Source organism: Ictalurus punctatus, chromosome 3 (assembly GCF_001660625.3).
Source record: "Ictalurus punctatus breed USDA103 chromosome 3, Coco_2.0, whole genome shotgun sequence".
NCBI lineage: Eukaryota > Metazoa > Chordata > Actinopteri > Siluriformes > Ictaluridae > Ictalurus > Ictalurus punctatus.
Genome location: NC_030418.2, coordinates 37,359,818 through 37,378,096, shown reverse-complemented (window position 1 = coordinate 37,378,096; position 18,279 = coordinate 37,359,818). Strand labels below are relative to the sequence as shown.

The 18,279-nt window shown below is 37.2% G+C and overlaps 3 protein-coding genes and 1 long non-coding RNA gene across 4 annotated transcripts; all 4 read right to left on the bottom strand.

Annotated features, from left to right (window-relative positions):
- Positions 1–4,403: 4,403 nt before the first annotated feature.
- On the bottom strand, positions 4,404–9,341 carry LOC128632760 (uncharacterized). Its single transcript, XM_053679962.1, has 9 exons — positions 9,249–9,341; positions 8,831–9,009; positions 8,622–8,743; positions 8,455–8,516; positions 6,135–6,457; positions 5,914–6,035; positions 5,447–5,508; positions 5,245–5,340; positions 4,404–5,006 (listed from the first exon to the last, which is right to left on the bottom strand). Exons 1-9 carry the CDS (start codon positions 9,314–9,316, stop codon positions 4,832–4,834), a joined length of 1,209 nt encoding a protein of 402 aa, XP_053535937.1. The 5' UTR covers positions 9,317–9,341; the 3' UTR covers positions 4,404–4,831.
- A 104-nt stretch (positions 9,342–9,445) lies between these two features.
- Positions 9,446–11,977, bottom strand: LOC128632782 (uncharacterized). The gene is made up of 8 exons (XM_053679990.1): positions 11,870–11,977; positions 11,446–11,600; positions 11,225–11,346; positions 10,731–10,792; positions 10,530–10,625; positions 10,165–10,319; positions 9,944–10,065; positions 9,446–9,511 (listed from the first exon to the last, which is right to left on the bottom strand). Exons 1-8 carry the CDS (start codon positions 11,935–11,937, stop codon positions 9,446–9,448), a joined length of 846 nt encoding a protein of 281 aa, XP_053535965.1. The 5' UTR covers positions 11,938–11,977.
- Positions 11,978–12,066: 89 nt separating this feature from the next.
- On the bottom strand, positions 12,067–16,994 carry LOC128632781 (uncharacterized). Its single transcript, XM_053679989.1, has 20 exons — positions 16,930–16,994; positions 16,739–16,775; positions 16,493–16,647; positions 16,254–16,375; positions 15,867–15,928; positions 15,697–15,767; positions 15,506–15,542; positions 15,254–15,408; positions 15,015–15,136; positions 14,628–14,689; positions 14,458–14,528; positions 14,267–14,303; positions 14,016–14,170; positions 13,777–13,898; positions 13,390–13,451; positions 13,220–13,290; positions 13,029–13,065; positions 12,777–12,931; positions 12,538–12,659; positions 12,067–12,132 (listed from the first exon to the last, which is right to left on the bottom strand). The coding sequence occupies exons 1-20, from the start codon at positions 16,970–16,972 to the stop codon at positions 12,067–12,069; spliced, it is 1,764 nt and encodes a 587-aa protein (XP_053535964.1). The 5' UTR covers positions 16,973–16,994.
- A 496-nt stretch (positions 16,995–17,490) lies between these two features.
- Positions 17,491–18,192, bottom strand: LOC128632769 (uncharacterized). The gene is made up of 3 exons (XR_008396371.1): positions 17,978–18,192; positions 17,726–17,880; positions 17,491–17,608 (listed from the first exon to the last, which is right to left on the bottom strand). It is a non-coding gene; the product is annotated as an uncharacterized LOC128632769 (long non-coding RNA).
- Between the last annotated feature and the right edge of the window lie 87 nt (positions 18,193–18,279).

The following is an 18,279-nucleotide window of genomic DNA, read 5'->3' as shown; positions in this document are numbered from 1 at the left end:
CACATATATTCCACAAATATGTAAAAATGATAAGATCATGTTTATGTGAATATTAAAATATTGGAAATAAAATTTAAATGGTGACTTATGAAAATTAATTAAAATGCAACACATGAGAAATAAAATCTTAACAGTTAAAACTGGTAACCAAGAAAATACACTATATAGCCATAAATGTGTGGACACGATCATTACCCACATATGCTGCCTTTCCTCAAACTGTTGCCACAATGTATGAAGCACATAACTTCTGGGTCTGCTCCGGAGTCTCCATCCAGTGGAACATGTCTTATTCAGCTCTAGCGGGTTTAGTCACCTTGTTCGATGACTAAACCACTTCAACTGGCTTCTTTCGATTCAGAGGAGCAGCATCTCTATTCTGAGGCTCTCCCAGATTGTTTAACTCCTCACCTTATCTTAAAGATTAAGTCTGCAGAGAAAATGTCAGTTGTGCTGCCTGTACTTGGGACCTAATTCATTTGTTCAATACTCACAGCTAGTGACCACAGGTAAGGTGAAAATTCTTTGGGGAGACTCAAATTGTCTTTGTCTTTCGAAACTACTCCCTAGCTAGACTTTTTGCTTGTTGAAATGTTTTCATGAATATTCCATTCTGGCTCTCCTATACCTCTTAACTGAATAATGTATTATTTCAAGCTTTTGAAATTATTTCAAGCTTTTTTGTTTTAATCTTGATGATTACGGCTTACAGCTCAAGGACATCAAAAATCCAGCATCTCAAAATATTAGAATAAAGAATTTATAATACAGAAATAGCGACCTGAGAAGAGCTCTAATCAGCTGATTAACTCAAAACACCTGCAAAGGTTTCCTGAGCCTTTAAAAAGAACTGGACCATTGCTCAGTGGTCCGAAGTCCTCTTTTCAGATGAAAGTAAATTTTGCATTTCATTTGGAAATCAAGGTCCCAGAGTCTGGAGGAAGAGTGGAGAGGAACAGAATCCAAGTTGCTTGAAGTCCAGTGTGAAGTTTCTACAGTCAGTGATGATTTGAGGTGCCATGTCATCAGCTGGTGTTGGTCCACTGTGTTTTCTCAAGTTGAGAGTCAATGCAGCATCTACCAGGAGATTTTAGAGCACTTCATGCTTCCATCTGCTGACGAGCTTTATGGAGATGCTGATTTCCTTTTCCAGCACTTGGACTTGGCACCTGCCAACAGTGGCAAAACTATTAGTAACTGGTTTGCTGACCATGGTATTACTGTGTTTGATTGAACAGCCGACTCGCCTGACCCGAACCCCATAGAGAATCTATGAGAGACACCAGACCGAACAATACAGACGAGCTGAAGACCACTATCAAAGCAACCTGGTCTTTCAGAACACCTCAGCAGTGCCAAAGGCTGATTGACTCCATGCCACGCCGCACTGATGCAGTAATTCCTGCAACCGGATTAAAGCCCCGACCGAGTATAAGCACATAAATTATCATATTTTTCAGAAGGTCAACATTTCTGTATTATAAATTCTTTATTCTAATATTTTGAGATATTGGATTTTTTATTTCCATGAGCTGTAAGCCGTAATCATCAAGATTAAAACAAAAAAAAGGCTTGAAATATTTATCTTTATGTGTAATAAATTTAGAATATATGAAAGTTCCAATTTTTAATCAAATTATGAAAAAAAAAAATTGTCCATGATATTGAATTTTTTGAGATGCACCTGTATAGGCGATGAACTCACAAGATGGCTCCAAGTCACCATTTCAGGATAGATGTATGACCCGTTCACCCCAATACTCACCTGCAGACACCCCCCATCAGGCCTAGCTCATGGGGTGGGCCTTAGTAACCCTAATCCAGGCAGATTATACTTAGTCTTTTTTTTAATTTCATGGGGATCACATTTGTCTGACATCTTCATACCTGTTCAACAAGGTAGCCCTGTTTAGCTCTAAGCTCCTGGTGACCTAACCCTGAAGTTCAGGCAAGTACATAACCCCTTTACCTCAAAAAGGTCTCAATCCATGAGGGAAATCTAATTGTAAAAAAAAAAAAAAAGACATTTGGATTGTTGGTCCATCAAATATTGCATGTTAACAGACTGTATTTTATATCCAGTGTAACTACTGTGATGCATTCAATAATTCATGACTAGTCAAATATGAAGATAACTACACATTGGTATATTTTGTTTAGAGATCATTTTTTTTTCCCCTCAGCAGTTAAGATATTTACATGTTTCCCAGAAAAAAAAATGTTAATAATTTACACTGATCCTGTTCAAAAGTTTACATCCCCCTGTAACAAGTCACATGACACCGGGGATAGGAAAATGGCTAATTGGGCCCAATTTGGACATTTTCACTTAGGGGTGTACTCACTTTTGTTGCCAGCGGTTTAGACATTAATGGCTGTGTGTTGAGTTATTTTGAGGGGACGGCATATTTACCCTGTTACACAAGCTGTACACTCACTACTTTAAATTGCAGCAAAGTGTTACTTCTTCAGTGTTGTCACATGAAAAGAAAATATTGACAAATGTGAGGGGTGTACTCACTTTTGAAAGATACTGTATGTAATTATATATAAAATATATACATAATATAACAATTATATTTGATGATGATGACCTGCCAACATAATTTTATTTGATGATGACCTTTGACCTAGACCTGTCAAAACCAATTAGTGATTTTTGGTAGCATACCAAAAATCTGAAAACCTTCTCTCTCTCTCCACTTTTACTCTTGGTTTCATTCCTGGCTTTGTTTCAGTATTAGACCCAACATTGCTTCCTAGCTTTTTTAGATTTTAATCCAATTCGTGCTGATTAGTGGAGGATCAGACTCTGATTCTTTAACAAAATGTGTGGTGTTCAATTGCATAGTTGAAAACCAAATCAAAGGAACACCAATCGTCAAATCACAAGATCAAAGCAAGTTGAAAGTATAGTCGTAATTAAAATAATTAGGCATGTTGTTAGTGATGTGTGGGTTCACCAATCCAGTATCACCAATAAGTAATTTTATCTCAGTAAGAAATATGCTCTGGTGCCACCCCTGCATGGTGTGGTGACAAAATGTATTGCAGGAGAATGTTGCTGAGGTGAAGGTTGTGTAAGTGCTGTCCAGCAAATAGGGTCAGGTTCCTTAGAGCATTTTTTTCAGTAGACCTGGTCTGTTAAAGAGGTGCTGCTCTCCTGTCTAGAAATCTGTCTAACAATGTTAGCGCATGTATCTTTCCAAGACGAAGGTAAACATGCTAAAGCAACAAATGCATTCCTTACTACCCGAGAGTTGAGTATAAAGCATTGGAGTATAGTATAAAGCAGTTGAGTATAAAGTTAAGGAACATGTTCTGATCAGTAAACACAGCCTTAACCACTGAGCCATCACTGCCCCTGGGTAGGTGGTATTGTAAGTGGTGTACCTGTTGTAGTCAGGTACAAGTTTATAGGTCTGTGAAGGGGATGTGATATATGGAGATTTCAATATGCAAAGTAAAGTGTTTCAGAGAAACTTGTGAAAAGAAGGCACTTATGTGTAGTTTGCTTGTGGAAAGACAGACGCAGGAGCATCTTTCACATTCAGAATAGTGTTCAGCTAATAAAAGGGGGTAAAAATAAGTTTTAAATGAACATAGTCAAAATAAATCTTATTTTACTGTGTAAAGAAATTTTGGGACAGAAAACAATGGCTTACACTTACCAGGCTGCTGACCTTGTTTTGTATTAAATCATATGTTCCGTTCCTCAGCTGAAGGTCCTTGGAGATGGTCACATTGGTGATTTGAAATACAAAGCTTATAACGTAGGAGTTGTTGCCAATTTCTGAAAAGAATATAATTAAATTATAAGTGAGACCTTCAGAGAAAATACATTATATTTAAAACATTTTTAATTACAATTTCAAGACTCACTTTCATAAGTGTGTTACGAAACGGTAGCAGAGGCAGAAGCAGGTGCAGATCAACATCTTTCTTTTCGTGCAGCAGACAAAACACAGGAAATGCGGTCTATACTGAACAAGATTAACTAAGTTAAACATGGAACCAAAGTCTACACATGGAACGAGAGCAGGCCATGGAAATAAGACTTAGCATAGCATATGTAATGCATTCACTATCACTTTCAAGTATACGGGTAATACTGCGTGAAGTGCATAGCAACACGAGGAGTTTAAATAACCAACATAATCACCCTTAATTACAGACAGCTGGAACCAATAATGAGACAACCTTGAACATAAACCAATACCGGAACAGGAAGATACATGTCCGTATACTAGAGTTCAGTCCCGTGCACGCGCGCTCTCTGAAGCCGCGCCGCAGTGCCATCTGCCGGCGAGGGCGTAACAAAGTGACATTCAGTATGCTCACAGGATCACTCAGTTTTTGTGTTAGAAGAGCTCGTGTGTAATGAAATGGAGGTGTAGACAGTGCAGGATTGGTAGTTTAATCAAAAAACAACAAGTCCAAAGGATAAGAGAGAAGTCAACAACCATAGACAGGCAGAGGTCAGGTGATCATGCGAACAGTCCAAACAAGACTAGGGGGAGTGACAAGGTCATTAATGAGAACAAAGTCAAAACCAGATTAAACAAACACAACAATAAGACTTTGAATAGACAGAGACACTAGGGAACTGAGCGTACACTTCACAAATACAAAGTGTCCAAATAGTCTCTCATATAGTATGGCGTGAGTGTGCGTGAGATTGGCAACAGGTGTGTGTGATTAGAACTCTGGGGAAGGTGAAGCGTGTTTGGGTGTGTGTGGGTGTGTGTGTGGGTGTGTGTGTGTGTGGGTGGGTGCGTGCATGCATGCATGCGTGTGTGCGTGGGAAGTGTAGTCATCTTCGACCATGTTTCTAGTTGGCGGTGCATTCCTGGAAATGGAGTTGCTGGTTTGCTGTGATAAGACATTGTGCTCTTCTGATCTTTGAGTCCAGCAGAGCATTAGCAGCATTGAGAACATCAGCCTCACTAGGTACTCTAGTCAAGTTCTTAAAAACTAGACGAATACGTATCAGGACATTCCCCAATCTGAAGTAGGAGGAAAAAATACAAAATAATTAATAAAAGAAATCAAGAATAAGAGGGAGATAAAGAAGAACAGTTAGCCACTCATTAAATAAATAAAGTAAATAAGGGATAATGAACATTGAGTAAAAACAAAATAACAAAATCTATCATGAATTTTAACTACATGACATTCATCACACGGTGTGAGAACACACAGATTAAAAATGCAGACTTATGAATTTAATATCAGGACACTTACACAGGTGTTAGCTCATCCAGGAAGGCTGCTGGTGTTTTGGTGTCTCCATCTTGGAAGTAGTACTCCATATCACCATTAACCTGGTTTCCTGAACTCCTGTTACCAGTAGAAGAAATCACAAACATCATAATACAATTCACTTTACAATAAGAATTACCAAAAGGTATTTTCAGAGGAAAAATGAACACTGCTGTGAGCTTACGTGAAGAAAGAGCTCTGGGGTTCAAATGGTGCTGCACCAGCGTCATTTAGAAGTGTGTTTAGCTGGAGAAGGAAAGATAAATAATCAGATTTTCTGTGAGATATAAGATCATTCATACACTGTGTAAATATTTTGTCTTTTACAAATAAAAACAGTTTCATAGATTTTCAATTGAAGAATGTAGACATCATGTTTTATATGTAGGATAGATATTCCTGACCCTTTAAATCCCCCATTATAGTCCTATATTTGATTACTGATTTATGATTCTGCCCTGTTGTTATGTCTGCACCTGCCTTCTAGGGTTTGGGATCTTTAGCTGATTCCCTGCTATTAGTCTGTCGTGTCTTAGATAGCCCTGTGTTCACTGTGAATTTTTGGACTAATTCATAACTCTGAAATTGAATCCCACCCTATCTATAGACATTTGTTAGAATATTCATATGTGCCTGGTCATGAACACTCACAGCGTTATTGATGATGTTCTCCACTTGGGTGTAGGTGTCGTTCCTGAGTTCAGCGTTCTTAGACATGCTGATGTTACTGATGCTCAATGTGAAGAAGACTGCATAGGAGGTCTCTGAAATTTCTGTGGAATAAATCAAATGTCCATAATAATGTTTTAGCTCAAATATGGATAGGACAATGATGTGAAAGGTTGTAATATGTATTAGTAAAGAAAACATACTCTCATAGGTGAAGTTCAGCCTGTTTACAGAGTCAGTGAGGTTTGTGAGTTGAGCACTGAGAAGAGTCTGGATTGCTCTGAGGACCAAACTCTCACTGGGAACAGGACAGGAGGAATTGAAGAGCATCCTGGTCTGAACCACAACAAGAGTGGTGGGCCTCAGGACTACATGGACAGTGGATTCGGTTTGAGCAGCAGGAGTGGTGAAGGTCGACAACTCACTAATGTTGAGATTTGCAGAAAGAAATCCACTTGGTGTCCACTTGGTTTCACCTTCCACAAAGATGTATTCGAAATTAGCCTCAATTGCTGTACCATTAAACCTGGAGGAAAAGAAAACATGATTTTAAGAGTCTGTATTCAGTTCTAATTTATGTTATGTATGGTGTCCTTTGTCCCATGGCTTTGACAAAGAACTATTTACACTGAACTGTCTCCCACTGAAAAAGCTCCTCTAGCCAGTGATGGAATCTTCCAGAAAAAAAACTGTACAAATCCTACTCTACATTGTTGTGGGGGTTCATGCCTCTATAGACATAGCTGTTCTGATGGTCTTTGTAGTCTCTTCTATAAAAATCACAGCTGTTTCTTGTGGTTTTAGAGGCATGTGGTTTTAAAAAAGTTCCCCAGTTTTAATCTTGGTTTCATTCCTGGCTTTGTTTTAGTATTAGACCTAACATTGCTTCCTAGCTTTATAGATTTTAATCCAATTCGTGCTGATTAGTGGAGGATCAGACTCTGACTCTTCAACAACATGGGTGGTGTTCAATTGCATAGTTGAAAACCAAAGCAAAGGGACACTAATCATCAAATCACATTGCCAAAAGGTTATTCTATTGTACTTGTTGTATAAACACTGGAAATTCTACTTTACAAAATATGATTTATAGAGACAGGGAAAACCATAGACCATATTCCAAGTGCCATGGTGACAACATCAAAGCAAGTTGAAAGTATAGTTGAAATTAAAATCATTATGCATCTTGTTAATGATGTGTGGATTCACCAATCAGGTATCACCATTAAGTAATTTTATCTCAGTCAGAAGTATACTCTGGTGCCACCCCTGCATGGTGTGGTGACAAAATGTATTGCAGGAGAATGTTGCTGAATTGAAGGTTGTGTAAGTGCTGTCCAGCAAATAGGGTCAGGTTCCTTAGAGCACTTTTTCAGTAGACCTGGTCTGTTAAGGAGGTGCTGCTCTCCTGTCTAGAAATCTGTCTAACAATGTTAGTTTATGCATGTTGCCAAGACCGAGGTAAACATGCTAAAGCAACCATGCATTCCTTTCTACACAAGAGATGCAGTCAAAGCTAAAATTAAGGAACTTTTAGAGCTTGGTATTATTGAACCTGTTAATGGTGCAACTCCATGGGTGTGATAGTCCCCAAGGCAGGCAAATATATCAGATTATGTCTCAATATGAGACAACCAAATACAACCATTATGCATTGGTGATACACAATTCCTACTGTGGATGAATTGCTCCCAGCTTGTTAGGAAGCTGAGGCCAGACTACAGACTCAGCCATGATACAGCACCCCTGTGTATTGTAAGTAGTGTACCTGTTATAGTCACACAAGTTTATATGACTGTGAAGGGGGGATGTGATATACGGAGGACAGAAAAGGTGTAATGATATATTGTGGATGTCAGAAGAAGTAAGGTGTGTTCAGAGCAACTCATGTCCCAACCCCCACCCCACAACCAGCCACCCTCTCACATTCTAAAAATACTTAAATTAAACCAGACTTTCACCAGATAATTGTACAGTCTTGCTCCTGCAGTTTGAGGGTTATGTTACTTAGCCTTGTTTGTATTGTGCTTTACTTTCCTGGTTTCGTCTGCCTTGTTATTGAGTTTGAGTTAGCCTAGCCCAGTCTTAACCAGATCGCCTGACTTATTGCGTTCTACATCTTTGTGAATTGCTCTGTGCTTTAATTTGTTTGCTCATGATTTACACCAAAAATCTATACTTCCACACATCTGTTTGTAAGAAAACCTCTAAATCCTTTAAGCCAGTCCATATTCAGTCCTTTACCTCTATTACTAAATATCCCTGTGAAAGTTAATTGCATCCTAATGGTACCATTTCTGAAATTCTTGACCATCTGTTCATTCTAAGACTAGACTCGTTCCAACAGTTCTCTCCAATGCTGAAAGAGCTGCTCATTTTACTCAGTTTAGTGTAACGGCACCAGAGAGAGTTCGTAAATCAGTATCTCACAGATTACTCTTCAATTTTATTCTTAAAAGATGATGTTGAAAATTATTATTTTTTATCTATTTTGTAAAGGGCTTGAGAAAAGAAGGCACTTACGTGTAGTTTGCTTGTGGAAAGACAAATGCAGGAGCATCTTTCACATTCAGAATAGTGTTCAGCTAATAAAAGGGGGTAAAAATAAGTTTTAAATGAACATAGTCAAAATAAATCTTATTTTACTGTGTAAAGAAATTTTGGGACAGAAAACAATGGCTTACACTTACCAGGCTGTTGATGGTGTTTTGAATTAAATCATATGTTCCGTTCCTCAGCTGAAGGTCCTTGGAGATGGTCACATTGGTGATTTGAAATGCAAAGCTTATAATGTAGGAGTTGTTGCCAATTTCTGAAAAGAATATAATTAAATTATAAATGAGACCTTCAGAGAAAATACATTATATTTGACATTTTTAATTACAATTTCAAGACTCACTTTCATAGATGACATTCTGTATGCTCACAGGATCACTCAGTGTTTGTATTACAAGTGATCGTCTTCTTCGAATCTTTGAGTCCAGCAGAGCATTAGCAGCATTGAGAACATCAGCCTCACTAGGTACTCTGGTCAAGTTCTTAAAAACTAGACGAATACGTATCAGGACATTCCCCAATCTGAAGTAGGAGGAAAAAATACAAAATATTTAATTAAAGAAATCAAGAAAAAGAGGGAGATAAAGAAGAATAGTTAGCCACTCATTAAATAAATAAAGTAAATAAGGGATAATGAACATTGAGTAAAAATCAAAATAACAAAATCTATCATGAATTTTAATTAGATGACATTCATAACACGTTCTGAGAACACACAGATTAAAAATACATACTTGTGAATTTAATATCAGGACACTTACACAGGTTTAAGCTCATTCAGGAAGGCTGCTGGTGTTTTGGTGGTTCCATCTTGGAAGTAGTAATCCATACCACCATTAAGCTGGTTTCCTGAACTCCTGTTACCAGAAGAAGAAATCACAAACATCACAACACAATTCACTTTACAATAATAATTACCAAACAGTATTTTGAGAGAGGAAAGAATACTGCTGTGAGCTTACGTGAAGAAAGAGCTCTGGGATTCAAATGGTTCTGCACCAGGTTCATTTAGAAGTGTGTTTAGCTGGAAACAGAAAGATAAATAATCAGATTTTCTGTGAGATAAAAGAACATTCCATTGTACTGTTTGTGTAAATATTTTGTCTTTTACATATAAAAACAGTTTCATAGATTTTCAGTTGAAGAATATAGACATCATGTTTTATATGTAGGATAGATATTCCTGACCCTTTAAGTCCCCCATTATAGTCCTATATTTGATTACTGATTCATGATCTTGATCTGCTTCTTTGTCTGCATCTGCTTCCTAGTGTTTTGACCTTTGATGATTACCCCACTGTGAGTCTGCCCAGCCTCATACAACCCAGGGGTTACTGTGTTGACATTAACACTGTTTGATTTTTACAAATGTTTTTATTAAACGCTGCAATAGGATCCATCGCCATCTCTGAATATTTGTTAGAATGTAGATAGGCAAATGGTCATGTACACTCACAACGTTATTGTTGATGTTCTCCACTTGGGTGTAGGTGTCGTTCCTGAAGTCAGGGTTCTTAGACATGCTGATGTTACTGATGCTCAATGTGAAGTTGACTGCATAGGAGGTGTCTGAAATTTCTGTGGAACAAATCAAATGTCCATAATAATGTTTTAGCTCAAATATGGATAGGACAATGATGTGAAAAGTTGTAATATGTATTAGTAAAGAAAACATACTCTCAGAGGTGAAGTTCAGCACTTTTACAGAGTCAGAGAGGTTTGTCAGTCGAGCACTGAGAAGAGTCTGGATCGCACTGAGGACCAAACTCTCACTGGGAACAGGAGAGGAGGAATTGAAGATCATCCTGGTCTGAACCACAGCTGAACCAGATCTGAAAAGACAGAGAGTCATTGTTATTTGCAGATACAAAGCTTTATGCTGATTATTCTTCACAATCCGGATGATAATTCCATTGTCCATTACATACACATGGTTGAAATGATCTGTTATTAAATATACATTCATAATCAGATATTAAACACAGAGTGTGAGAACACATTGATTAAATAGAAACTTGTGAAATTGATATCAGGACACTTACACAGGTGTTAGCTCATTCTGGAAGGCTGCTGGTGTTTTGGTGGTTCCATCTTGGAAGTAGTAATCCATACCACCATTAAGCTGGTTTCCTGAACTCCTGTTACCAGAAGAAGAAATCACAAACATCACAACACAATTCACTTTACAATAATAATTACCAAACAGTATTTTGAGAGAGGAAAGAATACTGCTGTGAGCTTACGTGAAGAAAGAGCTCTGGGATTCAAATGGTTCTGCACCAGGTTCATTTAGAAGTGTGTTTAGCTGGAAACAGAAAGATAAATAATCAGATTTTCTGTGAGATAAAAGAACATTCCATTGTACTGTTTGTGTAAATATTTTGTCTTTTACATATAAAAACAGTTTCATAGATTTTCAGTTGAAGAATATAGACATCATGTTTTATATGTAGGATAGATATTCCTGACCCTTTAAGTCCCCCATTATAGTCCTATATTTGATTACTGATTCATGATCTTGATCTGCTTCTTTGTCTGCATCTGCTTCCTAGTGTTTTGACCTTTGATGATTACCCCACTGTGAGTCTGCCCAGCCTCATACAACCCAGGGGTTACTGTGTTGACATTAACACTGTTTGATTTTTACAAATGTTTTTATTAAACGCTGCAATAGGATCCATCGCCATCTCTGAATATTTGTTAGAATGTAGATAGGCAAATGGTCATGTACACTCACAACGTTATTGTTGATGTTCTCCACTTGGGTGTAGGTGTCGTTCCTGAAGTCAGGGTTCTTAGACATGCTGATGTTACTGATGCTCAATGTGAAGTTGACTGCATAGGAGGTGTCTGAAATTTCTGTGGAACAAATCAAATGTCCATAATAATGTTTTAGCTCAAATATGGATAGGACAATGATGTGAAAAGTTGTAATATGTATTAGTAAAGAAAACATACTCTCAGAGGTGAAGTTCAGCACTTTTACAAAGTCAGAGAGGTTTGTGAGTCGAGCACTGAGAAGAGTCTGGATCGCACTGAGGACCAATCTCTCACTGGGAACAGGAAAGGAGGTATTGAAGACCATCCTGGTCTGAACCACAGCTGAACCAGACCTGAAAAGACAAAGCATCATTATTATTTGCAGATACAAAGCTTTATGCTGATTATTTTTCACAATCGGATGAAAATTTAATTCTCCATTACATACACATGGTTGAAATGATCTGTTATTAAATATATATATATATATATATATATATATATATATATATATATATATATATATATATATATATATATATCAATACTCAGATATTAAACACAGAGTGTGAGAACACACTGATTAAATAGAAACTTGTGAAATTGATATCAGGACACTTACACAGGTGTTAGCTCATTCTGGAAGGCTGCTGGTGTTTTGGTGGTTCCATCTTGGAAGTAGTAATCCATATCACCATTAACCTGGTTTCCTGAACTCCTGTTACCAGAAGAAGAAATCACAAACATCACAACACAATTCACTTTACAATAATAATTACCAAACAGTATTTTGAGAGAGGAAAGAATACTGCTGTGAGCTTACGTGAAGAAAGAGCTCTGGGATTCAAATGGTTCTGCACCAGGTTCATTTAGAAGTGTGTTTAGCTGGAAACAGAAAGATAAATAATCAGATTCTCTGTGAGATATAAGAACATTCCATTGTTTGTGTAACCATTTTTTCTTTTACAAATAAAACAGTTTCAAAGATTTATAATTGAAGAATGTAGACATCATGTTTTATATGTAGGATGGATATTCCTGAACCTTTATGTCCCCCATTATAGTCCTATATTTGATTACTGATTCATGATTCTGCCCTGCTGTTATGTCTGCACCTGCCTTCTAGGGTTTTGGATCTTTACCTGCTTCCCTGCTATGAGAGTGTTGTGTCTCAGATACACCTGTGTTCACTGTGAATCTTTGGACTAATTCATAACTCTGAAATTGAATCCCACCCTATCTATAGACATTTGTTAGAATGTTCATATGTGCCTGGTCATGTACACTCACAGCGTTATTGATGATGTTCTCCACTTGGGTGTAGGTGTCATTCCTGAGGTCAGGGTTCTCAGACATGCTGATGTTACTGATGCTGAATGTAATGTTAACTGCGTAGGAGGTGTTTGAAATTTCTGGGGGAAAAAATCAAATGTGCTTCAATAAGATTGATGGAGTTACAGATTTCATTAGAAAGGGACAATGAATTGTTCAGGTTTAAATGTATTGTGAGATAAGAAAGGAGAACATACCCTCAACGGTGTAATTCAACACTTTTACAGGCTCGGTGAGGTTTGAGAGTGTAGAGTTCAGCAGAGCTTGGAGAGCACTGAGGACGGCAGTCTCATTGAGAACAGGAGAGGACGAGTTGAACACCAGCCTGGTTTGAACCACAGCTGATCCGTTGCTAGAGAAAAACAAAAAGTCATCATTTATAAATACATCACAGATTTTAATGGAAATGTAAATCCTGCTTAAATATCCATTAAAGAAATTTCTCGTACATTGTGGATGGAGGTTCTGGAGAAGTCGGCACTGTGGCTGTAGTTGGAGTAATCGTTGTAGAGGATTCAACAACAGAATCATTTTTAGTGACGGAGTAATTTAGAGGAAGATAAACAATTTCAGAATCATTAGAAAGAGAAATTACACACACTTTTATTGAGCAAGATTTTCAAGTTGTGGTGAAACCTACCATTCCCAGTCTGATTGAGGGAGACTTTGAGATTGTATTCCATGTATCCAGTAACTTCATTCTCTGAACTCCTATTATGAAGAGAAAGCAATATTGTCACGATACAAATGACTTCACAATGAGAATTTCACAGAGAAATTTCAGGACTGCAATCTTCTGCCTGAACTTACGTGAAGTTGGAGGTAGTGGGTTTTAATGGATCTGAACCAAAATTGTTTAGAAATGTGTTAACCTGGAGAGAAAATTCAAGATAGTTCATTTTTAATATTAACTGTTCTGACAAATGTAACTGTACAGCATCAGTCTTCCTACAACGAGCAATTGCCTGTTCAGTCATCATTTAATCTTTTGCTCAAAACTGAAAAATCTTTCAACTTGCATTTTTAAACAAACAAAATAATAATTAAAATTCTTATTATAATTAACATTATGAGATATTTCCCACATCACAGCTGAGTCTACGAGGATTTAAGTTAAGCTAAGACATGAGTTAAAGATCAAAATAAATTCTGATCAGAGGAACAGTATCTGCCAAGCACATGGTGATGTACACTCACAGTGTTATTGATGATGTTCTCCACTTGGGTGTAGGTATTGTTCCTGAGGTCAGGGTTACTCGGCATGCTGATGTTACTGATGCTGAATGTAATGTTAACTGCGTAGGAGCCGTTTGAAATTTCTGTGGAAAAAAATCAAATGTGCTTCAATAAGATTGATGGAGTTACAGATTTCATTAGAAAGGGACAATGAATTGTTCAGGTTTAAATGTATATTGAGGTAAGAAAGGAGAACGTACCCTCAATGGTGTAATTCAACACTTTTACAGGCTCGCTGAGGTTTGAGAGTGTAGAGTTCAGCAGAGCTTCGAGAGCACTGAGGATGGCAGTCTCATGGAGAACAGGAGAGGACGAGCTGAACACCAGCCTGGTTTGAACCACAGCTGATCCGTTGCTAGAGAAACACAATAAGTTCCAATTTATAATGCATCACAGATTTTAATGGAAATGTAAATCTTGCTTAAATATCCATTAAAGAAATTTCTCGTACATTGTGGATGGAGGTTCTGGAGAAGTCTGCACTGTAGCTGTAGTTGGAGTAATCATTGTAGAGGATTCAACAACAGAATCATTTTTAGTGACTGAGTAATTTAGAGGAAGATAAACAATTTCAGAATCATTAGAAAGAGAAATTACACAAACTTTTATTGAGCAAGATTATCAAGTTGTGGTGAAACCTACCATTCCCAGTCTGATTGAGGGAGACTTTGAGATTGTATTCCATGTAACCAGTAACTTCTTTCTCTGAACTCCTATTATGAAGAGAAAGCAATATTGTCACGATACAATTGACTTCACAATGAGAATTTCACAGAGAAATTTCAGGACTGCAATCTTCTGCCTGAACTTACGTGAAGTTGGAGGTAGTGAGTTTTAATGGATCTGAACCAAAATTGTTTAGAAGTGTGTTTACCTGGAGAGAAAATTCAGGATATTTCATTTTTAATATTAATTGTCATGACAGATATAACTGCACAGCATCAGTCTTCCTACAACGAGCAATTGCCTGTTCAGTCATCATTTAATCTTTTGCTCAAAACTGAAAAATCTTTCAACTTGCATTTTTAAACAAACAAAATAATAATTAAAATTCTTATTATAATTAACATTGTGGGATATTTCCCACATCACAGCTGAGTCTACGAGGATTTAAGTTAAGCTAAGACATGAGTTAAAGATCAAAATAAATTCTGATCAGAGGAACAGTATCTGCCAAGCACATGGTGATGTACACTCACAGTGTTATTGATGATGTTCTCCACTTGGGTGTAGGTATTGTTCCTGAGGTCAGGGTTACTCGGCATGCTGATGTTACTGATGCTGAATGTAATGTTAACTGCGTAGGAGCCGTTTGAAATTTCTGTGGAAAAAAATCAAATGTGCTTCAATAAGATTGATGGAGTTACAGATTTCATTAGAAAGGGACAATGAATTGTTCAGGTTTAAATGTATATTGAGGTAAGAAAGGAGAACGTACCCTCAATGGTGTAATTCAACACTTTTACAGGCTCGGTGAGGTTTGAGAGTGTAGAGTTCAGCAGAGCTTGGAGAGCACTGAGGACGGCAGTCTCATTGAGAACAGGAGAGGACGAGTTGAACACCAGCCTGGTTTGAACCACAGCTGATCCGTTGCTAGAGAAAAACAAAAAGTCATCATTTATAAATACATCACAGATTTTAATGGAAATGTAAATCCTGCTTAAATATCCATTAAAGAAATTTCTCGTACATTGTGAATGGAGGTTCTGGAGAAGTCTGCACTGTAGCTGTAGTTGGAGTAATCGTTGTAGAGGATTCAACAACAGAATCATTTTTAGTGACGGAGTAATTTAGAGGAAGATAAACAATTTCAGAATCATTAGAAAGAGAAATTACACACACTTTTATTGAGCAAGATTTTCAAGTTGTGGTGAAACCTACCATTCCCAGTCTGATTGAGGGAGACTTTGAGATTGTATTCCATGTATCCAGTAACTTCATTCTCTGAACTCCTATTATGAAGAGAAAGCAATATTGTCACGATACAAATGACTTCACAATGAGAATTTCACAGAGAAATTTCAGGACTGCAATCTTCTGCCTGAACTTACGTGAAGTTGGAGGTAGTGGATTTTAATGGATCTGAACCAAAATTGTTTAGAAGTGTGTTTACCTGGAGAGAAAATTCAAGATAGTTCATTTTTAATATTAACTGTTCTGACAAATGTAACTGTACAGCATCAGTCTTCCTACAACGAGCAATTGTCTGTTCAGTCATCATTTAATCTTTTGCTCAAAACTGAAAAATCTTTCAACTTGCATTTTTAAACAAACAAAATAATAATTAAAATTCTTATTATAATTAACATTATGAGATATTTCCCACATCACAGCTGAGTCTACGAGGATTTAAGTTAAGCTAAGACATGAGTTAAAGATCAAAATAAATTCTGATCAGAGGAACAGTATCTGCCAAGCACATGGTGATGTACACTCACAGTGTTATTGATGATGTTCTCCACTTGGGTGTAGGTATTGTTCCTGAGGTCAGGGTTACTCGGCATGCTGATGTTACTGATGCTGAATGTAATGTTAACTGCGTAGGAGGTGTTTGAAATTTCTGTGGAAAAAAATCAAATGTGCTTCAGTAAGATTGATGGAGTTACAGATTTCATTAGAAAGGGACAATGAATTCTTCAGGTTTAAATGTATATTGAGGTAAGAAAGGAGAACGTACCCTCAATGGTGTAATTCAACACTTTTACAGGCTCGGTGAGGTTTGAGAGTGTAGAGTTCAGCAGAGCTTGGAGAGCACTGAGGACGGCAGTCTCATTGAGAACAGGAGAGGACGAGTTGAACACCAGCCTGGTTTGAACCACAGCTGATCCGTTGCTAGAGAAACACAAAAAGTCATCATTTATAAATACATCACAGATTTTAATGTAAATCCTGCTTAAATATCCATTAATTAAATTTCTCGTACATTGTGGATGGAGGTTCTGGAGAAGTCGGCACTGTAGCTGTAGTTGGAGTAATCGTTGTAGAGGATTCAACAACAGAATCATTTTTAGTGACGGAGTAATTTAGAGGAAGATAAACAATTTCAGAATCATTAGAAAGAGAAATTACACACACTTTTATTGAGCAAGATTTTCAAGTTGTGGTGAAACCTACCATTCCCAGTCTGATTGAGGGAGACTTTGAGATTGTATTCCATGTATCCAGTAACTTCATTCTCTGAACTCCTATTATGAAGAGAAAGCAATATTGTCACGATACAAATGACTTCACAATGAGAATTTCACAGAGAAATTTCAGGACTGCAATCTTCTGCCTGAACTTACGTGAAGTTGGAGGTAGTGGGTTTTAATGGATCTGAACCAAAATTGTTTAGATGTGTGTTTACCTGGAGAGAAAATTCAAGATAGTTCATTTTTAATATTAACTGTTCTGACAAATGTAACTGTACAGCGTCAGTCCTCCTACAACGAGCAATTGCCTGTTCAGTCATCATTTAATCTTTTGCTCAAAACTGAAAAATCTTTCAACTTGCATTTTTAAACAAACAAAATAATAATTAAAATTCTTATTATAATTAACATTATGAGATATTTCCCACATCACAGCTGAGTCTACGAGGATTTAAGTTAAGGTAAGACATGAGTTAAAGATCAAAATAAATTCTGATCAGAGGAACAGTATCTGCCAAGCACATGGTGATGTACACTCACAGTGTTATTGATGATGTTCTCCACTTGGGCGTAGGTATTGTTCCTGAGCTCAGGGTTACTCGGTATGCTGATGTTACTGATGCTGAATGTAATGTTAACTGCGTAGGAGCCGTTTGAAATTTCTGTGGAAAAAAATCAAATGTGCTTCAATAAGATTGATGGAGTTACAGATTTCATTAGAAAGGGACAATGAATTGTTCAGGTTTAAATGTATATTGAGGTAAGAAAGGAGAACGTACCCTCAATGGTGTAATTCAACACTTTTACAGGCTCGGTGAGGTTTGAGAGTGTAGAGTTCAGCAGAGCTTGGAGAGCACTGAGGACGGCAGTCTCATTGAGAACAGGAGAGGACGAGTTGAACACCAGCCTGGTTTGAACCACAGCTGATCCGTTGCTAGAGAAACACAAAAAGTCATCATTTATAAATACATCACAGATTTTAATGGAAATGTAAATCCTGCTTAAATATCCATTAAAGAAATTTCTCGTACATTGTGGATGGAGGTTCTGGAGAAGTCGGCACTGTGGCTGTAGTTGGAGTAATCGTTGTAGAGGATTCAACAACAGAATCATTTTTAGTGACGGAGTAATTTAGAGGAAGATAAACAATTTCAGAATCATTAGAAAGAGAAATTACACACACTTTTATTGAGCAAGATTTTCAAGTTGTGGTGAAACCTACCATTCCCAGTCTGATTGAGGGAGACTTTGAGATTGTATTCCATGTAACCAGTAACTTCATTCTCTGAACTCCTATTATGAAGAGAAAGCAATATTGTCACGATACAAATGA